The 15,076-nt window shown below is 41.0% G+C and overlaps 1 protein-coding gene across 1 annotated transcript in view; it reads right to left on the reverse strand.

Annotated features, from left to right (window-relative positions):
* Nucleotides 1-15,076, reverse strand: part of LOC141055617 (polycomb group RING finger protein 3) — a 152,675-nt gene that overhangs the window by 61,355 nt on the left and 76,244 nt on the right. Inside the window, exon 2 of the mRNA XM_073552261.1 lies at nt 14,338-14,455. Within this exon, the coding sequence (XP_073408362.1) occupies nt 14,338-14,446 (109 nt within the window). The 5' untranslated portion in view covers nt 14,447-14,455. The remainder of the gene's footprint in view (nt 1-14,337; nt 14,456-15,076) is intronic.

Consider the following 15,076-nt stretch of genomic DNA (forward strand, 5'->3'; position numbering starts at 1 on the left):
GCCCCAAGAAGATCCTGACGGCATCGCCGCCTGCCTCCTGAAAGGTGTTTTTTTTTTCTTGTTTTCAATATATAGAATATTTATAATGTAAAATAGGTCACAGGTCAGTGAGGAATCAGTGACCTGTAAGAAGCCATACAAATGAATAGCTAAGCAGAGCACCACATGAAGATCCAACCACAGGCTGACTCGGAGCACAAGCAAATCATTAACTCAAAACTGATAATAAAGATTAAACAACCACAAGATGGTGTGACATAGTCATTGGCATAGTATGTGACAGTATGAGATATGTGTCACTGCGCATACTGGGGTCAGTGATGTAAAACCAGAGTGTTTTTGCCTCCAGCACGCTAAGTGCTGAGAGGGTTATTAGTAACTTATGTTATGAGCTGGTTTTAGTGGACCACCAAAAAGCGGGTGAGTGGAGGTACACCGTATCTCCACATGACAGGACCTGTGTGAGGTAAAGGTCATGTGACCATCATTTGGGTGTTAAACCTGCCAATGAGAGTCAATGTGTTGTGTATTGGGAGAGCAGGAACTCCCACATAGCTTATGGAGTAGCTAAAGGACTGTGCAGGATAACTGCAGGCGAAACCTGCAGGGCATGGACTCTTATGGACTGTGTTTTGTTTCACCGCTATGCCAGCAAGGCTCTGTTTATTTTGCTGAATCCTGCCAAGGTTTATGTTATCCAATAAACCAGCAGGTGAGTCTCTACCAGAACGGTTCCTGTGTCTACTTGAGGACGCAGCCAAGTGTGTCAACCCCTCACAACGGATTTCTCTGAAATGTAAAGTGCTGTGGAATATGTTGGCGCTATAGAAATAAAATGTATTATTATTATTTCATCAACCAAGGCATCATTTTAATCAGTACAACGGTGCCGACCTGACATTGTCTGTAGGATACTTGGCACAATCCTGCTGACAGATTCCCTTTAACAAGCACTATGCAGTGAACAGAAGCATCAGCAGTGCCAATATTTCTGTAGGACCTGGTGATCACATGATAGCAGGGTGGCTACTCGGAATAGCAGCATTGCTGGGTCCTTAGAGATGTCGAATTAGCTCTGCCAGTGACTTCTGGTTCTGCAAGGTGTTGTTTCTCTACGTAAGAGAAAATCTTATGGATGCCCCAGTTACCACGGAAAGAATTAAAGGGGTTGTCCACCATTTGGACAACCCAGTCTCAATCAACAGGTTTGCGTTAGTAAAACCACACTTATACTTAACTCCGCTGTTGGCGCCATTAACGCTACTGGGGCTCATGCGAGATTATGTCAGGTGAGTCCTGCACCCAATCAGTGCTGGCATCACTTACACCGCCTTTGGAAGAATGAGACATCAAGAGAAAATCAGAGCTGCGGTTGACCGCTCACTTCCTCTTGATATCTGATACATCCAAAGGTGGGAGAGTGAAGCCAGTGTTGATTGGGTACAGGGCTCACGTGACAATCTTACACGAACCTTGGAACAGCAAGTGCCGACACTGCTAGAACGGCCCAGGCACCAGAGGAAAGTATAAGGCTACCTTCCCACGACAAGATTTTGGTTAGTTTTTAAGCTGCAAAACTTTATTGACATACTTAGGTATGGATTACATGCGTTTTTGACGTGTTTCCACAGCAGAAATGACTTAAAACGCACGTGCCGTTTCTACCCACAAATTTTCCGCATTAAGTGCAAGTCTATGAGGAAAATCCACCCCAAAAAAACTGCGTATCCACAAGACAAGTGGACATGCTGCAGATCTGAAACACACAACACAGTCTACAATGGGTATGTGATTTCTATAAATCCCACCCACTTTGCTGCAACTGTAAGATGCTACATTTTCGCCACAGCAAAAATATGCAACGTAAAAAAAAAATGCACCAAAAGCTCATCGTGGGAACATAGCCTACCAGTTTTTTGTTTTTTTGAGAATGGAGATATCAGTAGTGGACAACCTATAATATGAAGAGAAATAAAGGGGGGGGGGACAAATATGTTCCCCAAAGGTGTTTTTTAACCCCTGGGGAACAAATTAAGCAAAGTAAATAAAAAGCATATATAAAAAAATAATCTCATCACAGAAAATAAAGATGAAAACACAGGAAAATGAACATAGTGCATATAGGATAGCCGAATAAAGCCAATTATCCATAAGGAAGATTGAGCAAACTGATCAGATCACACTAAACACTTCCTTATGATCAACAATATGTTATGACTTTCTTCACAGGGTCATAATTCAGTATACAGTACTGTGCAACTGTTTTAGACCGGAGTGGAAAAAATGCTGTAAAGTAAGAATGCTTACTAAAACAGACATGTTAATAGTTACGGTAAGTTAATAAAATAAAAGACAAAGTGAATGAACAAAAGATAAAATCGAATAAAATCAATATATTTGTTGCAACCACCTTTTGCCGTCAGAACAGCATCAATTCCTCAAGGCACACTTGCACAAGGTTTTTAAAAGATCTTGATGGAGAGGTTTTTCCAAACATCTTTGAGAATGAACCACAGACTTCTGTGGAGTAGGCTCGTGCCAATACTTCTGTCTTTTCACTTAGTCCCACACAGACTCGAAGATGAGATGATGAGATCGGGGTTCGTGCGCTCCACATCGGTTTCAGGACTTCTTGTTCTTCTTTACGGTGAAGAGTAACTTATGTAACAAAATGCTATTAACTTGCATACAAATAAAGTTACTTAAATCTATGCTGTAGAGTATGTATACCAGGATGGTGATGAGGGGGCAATGTATACCTGGATGGGGATCATATACACTGTGTTCCAAATTATTATGCAAAAAATATTTCCTCATATTTTCTCTAAATTACCTATATGAATTGCAGTCATTGTTATTTTCCAGTCATCTACTATTCTAGTATAATTGCAATGTTTTTGAACAAACTGCCTATGAAAACACTCAAAATGCATGTTCCACATTATTATCCACAGCAGAATTTTCAACCTTTTTATTTTGAACAAAAAAATGGTCAATTGTGGAATTATAAGCATTATCAGCATATTACAAAATGAAATCAAACAGTTTTCAAGTCAAAACTTTCTTCTAGGTGATGTTACCTTTGCACATAGGACCCTTGTTGGAAAGAAGCTTCTGAACTCTCTCGTCCATTGAATTTGTCAGTTTTTGGATGGTTTGTGCTTCAATTGTTTTGCATGTGGACAGAATACCCTCCCAGAGCTGTTGCTTAGATGTGAACTGCCTCCCGCCATCATAGACACTCCTTTTGATGATGCTCCAGAGGTTCTCAATGGGGATGAGGTCAGGGGAAGATGGTGGCCACACCATAAGTTTGTCCTCTTTTATGCCCATAGCAGCCAGAGATGCAGATGTGTTATTTGCAGCATGAAACGGTGCATTATCATGCATGAAAATGATCTTGCTGCGGAAAGCACGGTTCTTCCTCTTGAACCATGGCAGGAAGTGCTGTTTTAGAAACTCCACATAGATTATGGAGTTCATCTTTACCCCTTCAGGGATCCTAAAGGGGCCGACAATCTCTCTCCCCATGATTCCAGCCCAAAACATTACTCCACCTCCTCCTTGTTGGCACCTTAGCCGTGTTTTCATGGGGTGTCCATCAACCAGCCATCCTCCACTCCATCTGGACCATCGAGCGTTGCACGGCACTCATCGGTGAACAAAACAGTTTGGAAGTCAGTCTTCATGTATCGTTTGGCCCACTGGAGCCGTTTCTGCTTGTGTGCAGTGGATAGAGGTGGTTGACAGGATGGCTTACGCACAGCTGCAAACCTATGAAGGACCCTGCATCTTGTTGTTCGGGGGACGTCGGAGGCACCAGCAGCTTCAAAAACCTGTCTGCTGCTATGACAAGGCATTTTTGCAGCTGCTCTTTTAACCTGACGCAATTGCCTGTTGGAAAGAGTCCTCAATTTTTCCTTATCAGCACGCACACGTGTGTGCTGGGAATCAGCTACATACTTCTTGATTGTGCGATGATCACGATGAAGTGTCTTGGCAATGTTGATTGTAGTCATGCCTTGACCTAAATACTCCACAATTTGCTGCTTCTCAGCAGCCGACATCCTTTTTCTTTCCCATTTTGGCAAAAATTTTAGGCTGCTTAATAATGTGGAACAGCCTTCTTAAGTAGTCTTGCCTTTATTTGGACACACCTGCCAAACTAATTTGCACAGGTATCTGCAATTGCTTTCAGTGATATAAAGAGCCCTGACACACATCTCCATCAATGAGTTTAAATGACAAACAAAAAAATTCTAACCTTATCACTCCGAAACTCTTTTTGCATAATAATTTGGAACACAGTATATATCAAGATGGAGTGACCATGTATACCTGGATTGGGGACATACATACCAGGTTGGGGGATATTAGTACAGAATTGGGGGCATTACCCCTCTAACAGTGTCAGCAGCAGACCCCCCCCCCCCCATCTACCCACATAACAGTGCCTCATGACCACATTTTTTTCTATTTTCCTCATCCAAAACCTAGGTGCGTCTCATAGTCCGAAAAATACAGTAATTTTCTCCTGGTAGTCAGGCTTTCAGTGTGCTGGTCACATGGCTTTAGAGCACTATTTACCCTATTAGACAATACAAAATTTGGTGGGAATGATTCTTTCAGAAATTAAAGTCCAAATTAGCAGGTAGATCAAAGCAATCTTCAAGTTTTCAGACCTTGCCAAAACAGGACATACAGACGGCTTGTACAAACTGTATTTTGCTGTACAAATTGAAATAATTCTCTGCTCGCTTCCAGTGCAGAAATAAAGAAAAGATACTGATCTCTAAAAATGTATGCAGCGCCTGCTTGTTTCTGGGGTTTTACACTGTCTCATCTGCACAACAGTGGTAGTGACAGTCATCTACCAAGGGACTGTCACTCCATGGTAGCAAACGGAAAGTGAATAAAAAAGTGACTTGTTTTGCCACTCTGTAATGGATAGGTGCTTGATGAATCCTTGTGAGGGAAAGGGATGTAAACGTGTGCACCTTGTAATCCCATTATAGTTGCATTTCTTATGCCCACAAACCTAATAAATTCACAGTGGAGGCACAGAACAAAATTAATTTTGTCACAGCTCTGCTAGTATGTTAAATCTTTATAAAAGGAAAACAGACATTGCTTTCTTGCAAGAAACACATTACTGTCAAAATAAACGTTACAAGATTACTAATTATAGGTTTCCTACGGTTTACCACAGTGCTCCCCCTGACTCCAAGTCCAGAGGTTCCTGCACACTCCTTTTCCCACTCAGTACTGTGGCGTTCACAGAATCCAGTACAGATGGAGAAGGCAGTCTTCTAATGGACAAAGTTCTCATAGGTTCTAATAAGGTTGTGTTCGCATCCCTGCATTTACCCAACTCTCGACAAGGCACTTACTGCATATCTAGATCAAGTGGCCATTTTTGCAGAATATGGATAGCTTCAATATAGCCTCTGACCCTTCTATAGACAACTCCATGGGGTAAATCCCCCCTCTTTCGCCCCACACGACGCTGTATATTGAAAAGCCTGCCGGACATCAATGGATTGACTCCTGGCGACCTCTCCAACTGGCAGACAGACTTCTCTTCCTATTCTAACTCTCATGAGTTCTATACAACAATTGACTATTCCTTGTAAGACATCAGGACATTTCCTTGCTTCTTAGAGCCAATATAGATAATATTTTCTCAGATCACACACTTGTTAGTGTCCCTTCCTGCCTTTAAAGCCAAACAATGCCATTGGTGCCTGAACTCAACACGCCTCAATAATCCAGTCGCGAGGACAGATTTACAAAATTCTCTTGACACTTATTTCATGGTAAACTCGGTTGAGGATACGGACTCTTGCATTGTATGCGAGGCACACAAGTGTGTGATTAGAGGTATCCTCATTTAGCATGGGGCCTGTAAAAAAAAGGGAATGTGCTGTGGGAGAGATTGAAAAACTAGAGCCAATTCTTTGGAATGCACTTCCCAGGTCAATACGATTAGTCCCCAGTCCCCACAATTTTAAGCGTGTCCTGAAAAACGCATTTATTCAGACTGGCCTATCGCCTCAACACATTAACCTAACCTATCCCTGTGTGGCAGAGCCAAAAATTTTACCATAACCAGGTTCCCAGCATCATGTTCCCACATGCTTTATGCATCCATTAGCCCTCTGTGTCTGTACTGTTACACACTTAACATTATGGCTGGTCCATACAATCAGGGCAATTGTTACCACCCACCTTTCGTGTCTACCTCTTTCCTCATAGACTGTAAGCTTGCGAGCAGGGCCCTCTTTCCTCTTGGTATTTGTTATAATCTACTGTATGTGATTATTGTTATGCTGTAATGTCTATTGTCTGTACAAATCCCCTCTGAAATGTAAAGTGCTGCGGAATATGTCGGCGCTATAAAAATAAAATTTATTATTATTATTATTATTATTAGAGCCATCACAAACATTCTACGTCTGATGACATAAGGTCTTTGATAGTAAAATGTGAATCTCTGCATTCATTACTCCTACACAAAGCAAAAGCTGACCTCACTAAATGCCATCGTCATTATGAACACCGCAATAACAGTGGAAAGTCTCTGGTCAGAGTCTTAGGGTATGTGCACACGCTGCGGATTGGGGTGCGGATTCATCCGCGCAGATTTTGTAAAATCCGCAGGTCAAAAGACCTGCGGTTTTACCTGCGGATTGCTCTGCGGTTTTGCCCTGCGGTTTTTCATCTCCTCAATGGAGGAGATGGCAAACCGCAGCAGAATCTGCAGAAAGAATTGACATGTCAATTCTTTCTGCGGATTGAAAACCGCAGATAATCCGCGCGGAAAATTCCGCACCGTCTGCACTGCGGTTTTTGATTCCCATAGGGAATCATGGTACTGTACACCGCAGCAAAATCCGCAGCGTGTGCACACAGCCTTAAGAATACAGAGAGCCAACACATATATCTTTGCAATCATGGATCAAACGCAAAGATGCAAACACCTTCTTTCCAACATGGCGGATACTTTTAAAAACTTCTTCTCATTATACTCCGTAGACTAAACTAATCCTACACAAAGTGCCGACTGTAAATCACACATTCAAACATGCATCAAGGAGTCTGATTTTCCTTGTTTGATGTTGCAACAGATTCCCTCAAACTACCATTTACTATAGAACTACAAATAGATATTAACCCAAAATTCAGTGCCATGTCTGCCCATCTTGACTAATTTAACTTATTCTGACATACCTGTCCCCAGCATTTTCCTTCACCTGTCTATGTCCTTCCAAGCATATGTATCTTTTATATCAAGTTTATTATACGTTTTGTTGCATAATATGTATCACTGAGCACCTATATAATTTACCATGACTCGGTGTTTCTTATCCTATATAACACCTTTTTACGGTATATCCACCCATTGCTTGTTCCTCCGTTGTTTTCATGACATAAAGTTTGGTATTTGATATTTTAATGTATTTTTTCTAATAAAGTTCTTATTTTACGTCACTTCCATGATTTATGGTTACTCCATTTTTTCTGTCAACTACAAATAGCTGTAAAGGAAGCCAAAACGGGGAAGGCCCCTGGCCCAGATGGGTTTTCTTTACCATATTATAAGTTGTTTTTGGAATCTTTCTCCCCACCTTACCTCTAGCCTCAATGCTTCTTCAAGGAATCTTCTGGGACTCCCGGGAGAGTCTCTGAGAGCTCATCTATCAGTTAACCATAAGGAAGGGAAAGACCCATCGCAATTCAAAAGTTACAGACCTATTTCCATAATTAGTATGGACATTAAGCTGTTCACGAAAATGATTGCATCCAGACCATCTCCACTGTTATCGAATATTATCCATGTAGATCAGACGGGATTTATGAGAGGTAGAGAGGCAACGGACAATACAACTAAGGCTTGGAACCTAATATATAGAAGAACAAGACTTAAATCTCAGCCCCTTATGATTTAGTCTACCATCGCAGAAAAGGCATTCGACAGAGTGAACTGGATAAATTATGAATGAAACACTGTCTTGACTGGTCTGAAAAACAATATGTCGCGCTGGATTTCTACCTTGTATTCAAAGGCAACCGATAGTGTTGGAATCCTTTCTTAGGTGAATTCGACCTAACAATAACACAGTGGGTCCCCGCTTTTGCGGCTTTCCTTATAAGATTGCGGCCTATGAGAACGATATGCTTTTCTTCATCAATAAAAAGACTATTTGTTCACCTATTTTGATGACAGAATTTAGTGTATATAATAGCCTATCAAATTTTAAAATTTTCCAAATCAGAAGCCTTGGGCTAAGTTCACACTAGGCGTTTTTGGTGCATTTTTTATTGATTTTTTTTTATTTTCAGTTGCGTTTTACAGTACCAGAAAAGCCTTTGAGATTTCAGAAATCTCATGCACACACACTTTTTTAGTCATCAGTATTTTGTGCCTTGCATATTTTTTTGGACATAGAGAATTTCCCTTCTTTCAGCGTTATTTACCCATTGACTTGAATGGGTGGTGAAAACATGCACAGGACAAGACAGGTAATATGTTTTGCAGCGTTTTTTGTGCCAAAACTTGATTCTATGGAATAGGACTTTTATTTCCAACATTACACTTTATCAGCATGCACACGAGAAAAAAATAGCATGCCAAAACCGCAGCAAACAAGGCATAAAAATGCCGCGAAAAACACAAGAAAACATGCCTTTTTTTCTGCAGCTGCTTTCATGCCAAGAGATCAGGTATTGCTGCAGAAAAAAACACCTAGCATGAACTTACCCTTAAACATCAATATTCCCCATTCAGTCCTGGCGCCCATGAAAACAGCATTTAGCATTAAATGGGCTAAGTCAGCTATAAAATATTTGTTACCAAATGACATTAAACTGACATACTATCTCAATTTTCTCAGATTACTTAAATCAATGGAGGAGAACTGCTTGAGATGGAAGAGGAATGCCTTTACTTGGATTGACAGAAGCGCAATCTTTAAAATGAACATTCTCCTTAATATCTTATAAGTCATTCAGGTGCCCATGAATGGCATTCCCTCTTCCTTCTTTTGAAGTCTTGCTATGGCCCCAACTAAAATTTATGTGGTCGGGTAATACTCCACGTATCGGTAGGGCCACATTCTATCGTCCAAAGTCCTCAAGGGGAATAGTGCTACCTGATTTCAAGTCATATTACATTGCCTCTCGCTTCTGTAGAGTTTTGCATTGGTGTAGGAATGGGTCTGGGAAAGCAAGGGTTAGGATTGAACAAAGTTTTACAAACATCCCTCTAACAACTACTCCTTGGCTAGATCTATCTAAGGTGTCTACTCAAACCCATCCTTTGATTGTGGCCACCTTTGCTTGAGCAATAATCCCTCTGTTCGTTCATCAATTCTGCTACTGTATTCCGCTATGTACCTTATCTTGGGTAATCCACATCCCCCTGTAATAGAGGATTACATTTTTCACTCCCGGTTTAACAATGACTATTTTAAAGTAACACATTTCGGACAAGGAAACATATGGGCTTGAAAGGAAACCCTTCAGGGCCTTGTAACTCCTTTGCCATTAGGACACTGGAGAATTGGTCAAATATCTCACTATCTTCACTCTTTCCCACCTACAGCCTTCTATAAATACGAAAAAACAATTTTTGAGGTGGAATGTTCGAACACCGGCCCCTTTAAGACATACTTTATCATACTCCTATTCCCTCCTGATTGAACCCCTGGACCAGTCAAAAACACACTTCCAGACAGAAGGGGCGAGAGATCTGGGTTGCAACTTGATGAAGGATCAGTGAGAGCGTATCTTCACCCTGATACATAAATCATCCATCAGTTTCCAGGAGGCAGGCTATAAACTACTACTATCTCTGAGGTATCAGGTCCCAACTTACTTGCACTCTATACTTCCAGATGCTAGTCCCATGTGTTGGAGATGTGGAGAGGAAGAGGGTGACCTACAGCTCTGGCAAAAATTATGAGACTACTGCAAAATTTTCAGTTTGTCTGATTTTTGTTTATAGGTGTATTTTTGAGTAAAATGTACTATTGACAACAGGTCTTCAAATTTCCAAGCACTAAATGTTGTATTTATTTTCAGAAAATGAGAAATGGTCAAAAGAACAAAAAATGCAGTGCTTGTAGACCTCAAATAATACTAAGAAAACAAGTTCATAATCATTTAGAAACAAAAATAATGTTTTAACTCAGGAAGAGTTCAAAAATCTATATTTTGTGGAATAACCATGATTTTTAATCACATCTTTCATGTGTCTTGGCATGCTTTCCACCAGTCTTTCACACTGCTTTTGGGTGACCTTATGCCACTCCTGGTACAAACATTTAAGCAGTTCTTCTTTGTTTGATGGCTTGTGACTAACCATCATCCTCTTGATTACATTCCAGAGGTTTTCAATGGTGTTCAGGTCTGGAGATTGGGTTGGCCATGACAGGGATTTGATGTGGTGGTCCTTCATCCACACATTGATTGACCTAGCTGTGTGGCATGGCGCATTGTCCTGCTGGAAAAACCAGTCCTCAGAGTTGGGGAACATTGCCTGAGCAGAAGGAATCAACTGTTTTTCCAGAATAACCTTGCATGCAGCTTGATTCATACGGCCTTAAAGATTAACCTGCCTAGTTCCAGTCTTGCTGAAGCATCCCCAGATCATCAGCGATCCTCCACCAAATTTCACAGTGGGTGCAAGACACTGTGGCTTATACGTCTCTCCAGGTCTCCGTCTAACCATTAGACGACCAGGTGTTGGGCAAAGCTGAAAATTAGACTGATCCGAGAAGATTACCTTATTCCAGTCCTATGGTCCAATCCTCATGGTCTTTGGCAAAACTTCAGCCTGGCTCTCTTTTGCTTCTCATTGATGAAAGGCTTTTTACTAGCTTTATATGACTTGAGCCCTGCCTCTAGGAGCCTGTTACAAACTGTTCTTGCCGTGCACTTCACCCCAGCTGCCATTTACCATTCGTTTTGTAGGTTACTTGATGTCATCATGTGGTTGCTGAGTGACATTCGAATAAGATGACGGTCAACCTGGTCAGTGGAGAGTCGTTTTAGCCCTCTGCAAGTGTGTATCTTTGTTGTCCCCAATGTCTGCTGCTTGACCTTGTTGTAATGGACTGCCGTCATAGAAATTTTAAGAATGGAGGTAACATGACGCTCACTGTATCCCTCTACTAGTAAAGCCAGAATTGAGCCCTTCTTTTCCTCACTCAAGACTTCAACTCCTTGGCATGGTTAAAAGTTATTTTTTCATTCCTTTTACTTTTGGGATATTACTAGCACTTGTTTTGCCATCCAGCTTGTCCTATTGCAAGAGGATTGTCAACACCACAGCAGGGTTTTTTATATTTTCCTTCGTTAACCCCTTAGTGACAGAGCTAGTTTGCAGCTTAATGACCAGGCCATTTTTTACAATTCTGACCACTGTCACTTTATGAGGTTATAACTCTGGAACGCTTTAATGGATCCCTCTGATTCTGAGATTGATTTTTCGTGACATATTTTACTTCATGTCAGTGGTAAAATTTCTTTGATAAGTCTTGTGTTTATTTATGAAAAAAACAGATATATGGCGAAAATTTTAAAACTTTAAATTTTTATGCCCTTAAATCAGAGAGATGTGTCACACAAATTTCTTAATAAATAACATTTCCCACATGTCTACTTTACATCAGCACAATTTTGGATGCAAAATTTTTTTTAGTTAGGAAGTTATAAGGGTTAAAAGTTGACCAGTGATTTCTCATTTTTACAACAAAATTTACAAAACCATTTTTTTAGGGACCACATCATATTTAATGTCATTTTGAGGGGTGTACATGACAGAAAATATCCAAAAGTGACACCGTTCTAAAAAATAGACCCCTCAAGGTGCTCAAAACCCACATTCAAGAAGTTTATTAATCCTTTACGTGCTTCCCAGGAACTAAAGCAATGTGGAAGGAAAAAATTAACATTTAACTTTTTTTGCAAAAAATTTACTTCAGAACCAATTTTTTTTTATTTCCACAAGTGTTAAAAGAGAAAATGAACCACAAAATTTGTTGTGCACTTTCTCCTGAATACGCCGATACCCCATATGTAGGGGTAAACCACTTGTTCAGCGCACGGCAGCGCTCGCAAGGGAAGGAGCCCGTTTGACTTTTTCAACGCAGAATTGGCTGGAATTGAGATCGGATGCCATGTCGCGTTTGGAGAGCCCCTGATGTTCCTAAACAGTGGAAACCCCCAACAAGTGACCCCATTTTGGAAACTAGACCCCTTAAAGAACTTATCTAGATGTGTGGTGAGCATTTTGAACCTTCAAGTGCTTCACAGAAGTTTATAACGTAGAGCCATGAAAATTAAAAATAATTTTTTTTTACTCTAAAATGATTTTTTAGCCCGCTATTTTTTATTTTCACAAGGCTAACAGGAGAAATTGGACCACAAAAGGTTTTGTGAAATTTCTCCTGAGTACACCTGTCCCCCATATGTGAGGGGGAACCACTGTTTGGGTGCATGGGAGAGCTTGGAAGGGAAGGAGTGCCATTTTGGAATGCAGACTTTGATTGAATGGTCTGCGGGCGTCATGTTGCGTTTGCAGAGCCCCTGATGTGACTAAACAGTATAAACCCCCCACAAGTGATCCCATTTTGGAAACTAGACCCCCGAAGGAGCTTATCTAGATATGTGGTGAGCACTTTGAACCCCCAAGTGCTTTGGAGAAGTTTATAAACGTAGAGCCGTGAAAATTAAACATCTTTTTCTTTTCCCTCAAAAATGATTTTTTAGCCCTCTATTTTTTATTTTCACAAGGCTAACAGGAGAAATTGGACCACAAAAGTTGTTGTGCAATTTGTCCTGAGTACGCCGATACCCCATATGTGGGGGGGAACCACTGTTTGGGCGCATGGGAGAGCTCGGAAGGGAAGGAGTGCCATTTTGGAATGCAGACTATGATGGAATGGTCTGCGGGCATCATGTTGCGTTTGCAGAGCCCCTGATGTACCTAAACAGTGGAAACCCCCCACAAGTGACCCTATTTTGGAAACTAGACCCCCCAAGGAGCTTATCTAGATGTGTGGTGAGCACTTTGAACCCCCAAGTGCTTCACAGAAGTTTATAACCCAGAGCCGTGAAAATAAAAAGTCTTTTTTATTTCCACAAAAGTGATTTTTTTTTAGATCCCAATTTTTAGACCCCCAAAATTGGTAAATCGTGGAAACCCCTCAATTATTGCTACAACCCTAACCCCAACTCACCCCTAACCCTAATCCCAACCTTAACCCTAATCCCAACCCTAATCCCTAATCCTAATTCGCCCTAACCCTACTGTAATTCTAGCCCTAACCCTAGCCCTAACCCTAATGGAAAAATGAAAAAAAAAAATATTTTCTTTATTTCATTTTCACTAATTTTTTATAGATTATCATAGTGATCAAAATGAATGAATGAAATCTGCCAGCTGGAGCCGGCAATTCCCGGCGGGCGCACTGCGCATGCGCCCGCCATTTTCCCCGGATCCAAGATAGCGGCGGCCACCGGAGGACGTCGGCGGGACGCAGGACCACCGGGAGGGGACCGAGGTTTATTTTCTTCTCTTGTATTTTATTTTCTTTCTTATCTTACTTTGTTCATCTTCATTTTCTGGAATCTATCAGTAGTGTGAAGTATCCACAATCAATGATGGTTTTGGGAGCCATCTACTGGTGTAGGTCCACTGTGTTTTATCAAGACCAAAGTCAGCGCAGTCGTCTACCAGGAAATTTTAGAGCACTTCATGCTTCCCTCTGCCGATAAGCTTTTTGGAGATGGAAATTTCATTCTCTAGCAGGACTTGGTACCTGTCCACACTGCCAAAAGTACCAATACCTAGTTTACAAACAACAGTATCACTGTGCTTGATTGGCCAGCAAACTCGCCTGACCTTAACCCCATAGAGAATCTATGGGGTATTGTCAAGAAGATGAGTGACACCAGACCCAACAATGCAGACGAGCTGAAGGCTGCTATCAAAGCAACCTGGGCTTCCATAACACCTCAGCAGTGCCACAGGCTGATCACCTCCATGCCACGCCACATTGATGCAGTAAATGATGCAAAAGGAGCCCCGACCAAGTATTTAGTGCATTTGCTGAACATATATTTCAGTAGGCTTATATGTCAGGGGAAGAGCCCAGGAAGCCCCATACACACTAGACTGTTGTTTGAGGACCTTTAGCATGCTGCTCATGGTAAACATCTTGCGCTGTTTTACACAAAGCGGAAAATTCTTTTTGCACCATTTAAAATCTTGTCAAAAATATGATATAAAAAATAAACTAAAATGCGGAAAGCAGGCTGTGTAATACATACAGGTATGTAAGCACTCCGTCACAGTAGTAGCATCGATGAGATAGCCATTGCACAAGCGACATGTAATATGAGCGTTGATGTCCCAGAGTTTTATCTTCCGAGTCAACATCTTTGGTGTCTGCAAAAAAAAAAAAAAAAAAAAAGTTTGAAAAAGGTTAGCTATCTTTTTTCTTTAATCTTCTGTAAGACTCCTAAAGAAAATATTCCATTAATTGAACCTTTTTATTATTGCCAACCCTGAGAGGGTCCAAAAGAAGAGATTCACTATTTTCATCATCAATAGTAAACTATAACACAATGTGAGATCCATGGCACAAAAACCACCAATGATGGCCATTTTTTACAGGAAAGGCAGTGCTGTATTGCCAGAAAATATGACTATTTACACCCAAAGTATGGAGTAGGACTTTTTATTTTTTACTTCTTTTGTAGGTTGCAGTAACTACAATTGACAACAGCGCCATAACCACTGGTTGGGGAACACAGCTATAGGGCAATATAATTATTGCGGAGGACTAACTACTAATAATAAGGCAGTGGATGTAGAAGAGCAAAATGTTTTGGTGCCTAGCAAGCGGAGCCCTGCAGCCAACATATGTGATGCATGGCAGCTTCTTCTGAATATGGAGACATAGGAGGCTCTGAAGCACGCCTGCGCATTACACCAACTCACGGAAGCCCCACCATGCATTTCACTACGTACGCTGCATCATTAAAAACTAAACAAAACTACTTCATG

The sequence above is a fragment of the Dendrobates tinctorius genome, unplaced genomic scaffold (genome assembly GCF_039654945.1).
Source record: "Dendrobates tinctorius isolate UK_male_01 unplaced genomic scaffold, ASM3965494v1 ptg000189l, whole genome shotgun sequence".
Taxonomy (NCBI): domain Eukaryota; kingdom Metazoa; phylum Chordata; class Amphibia; order Anura; family Dendrobatidae; genus Dendrobates; species Dendrobates tinctorius.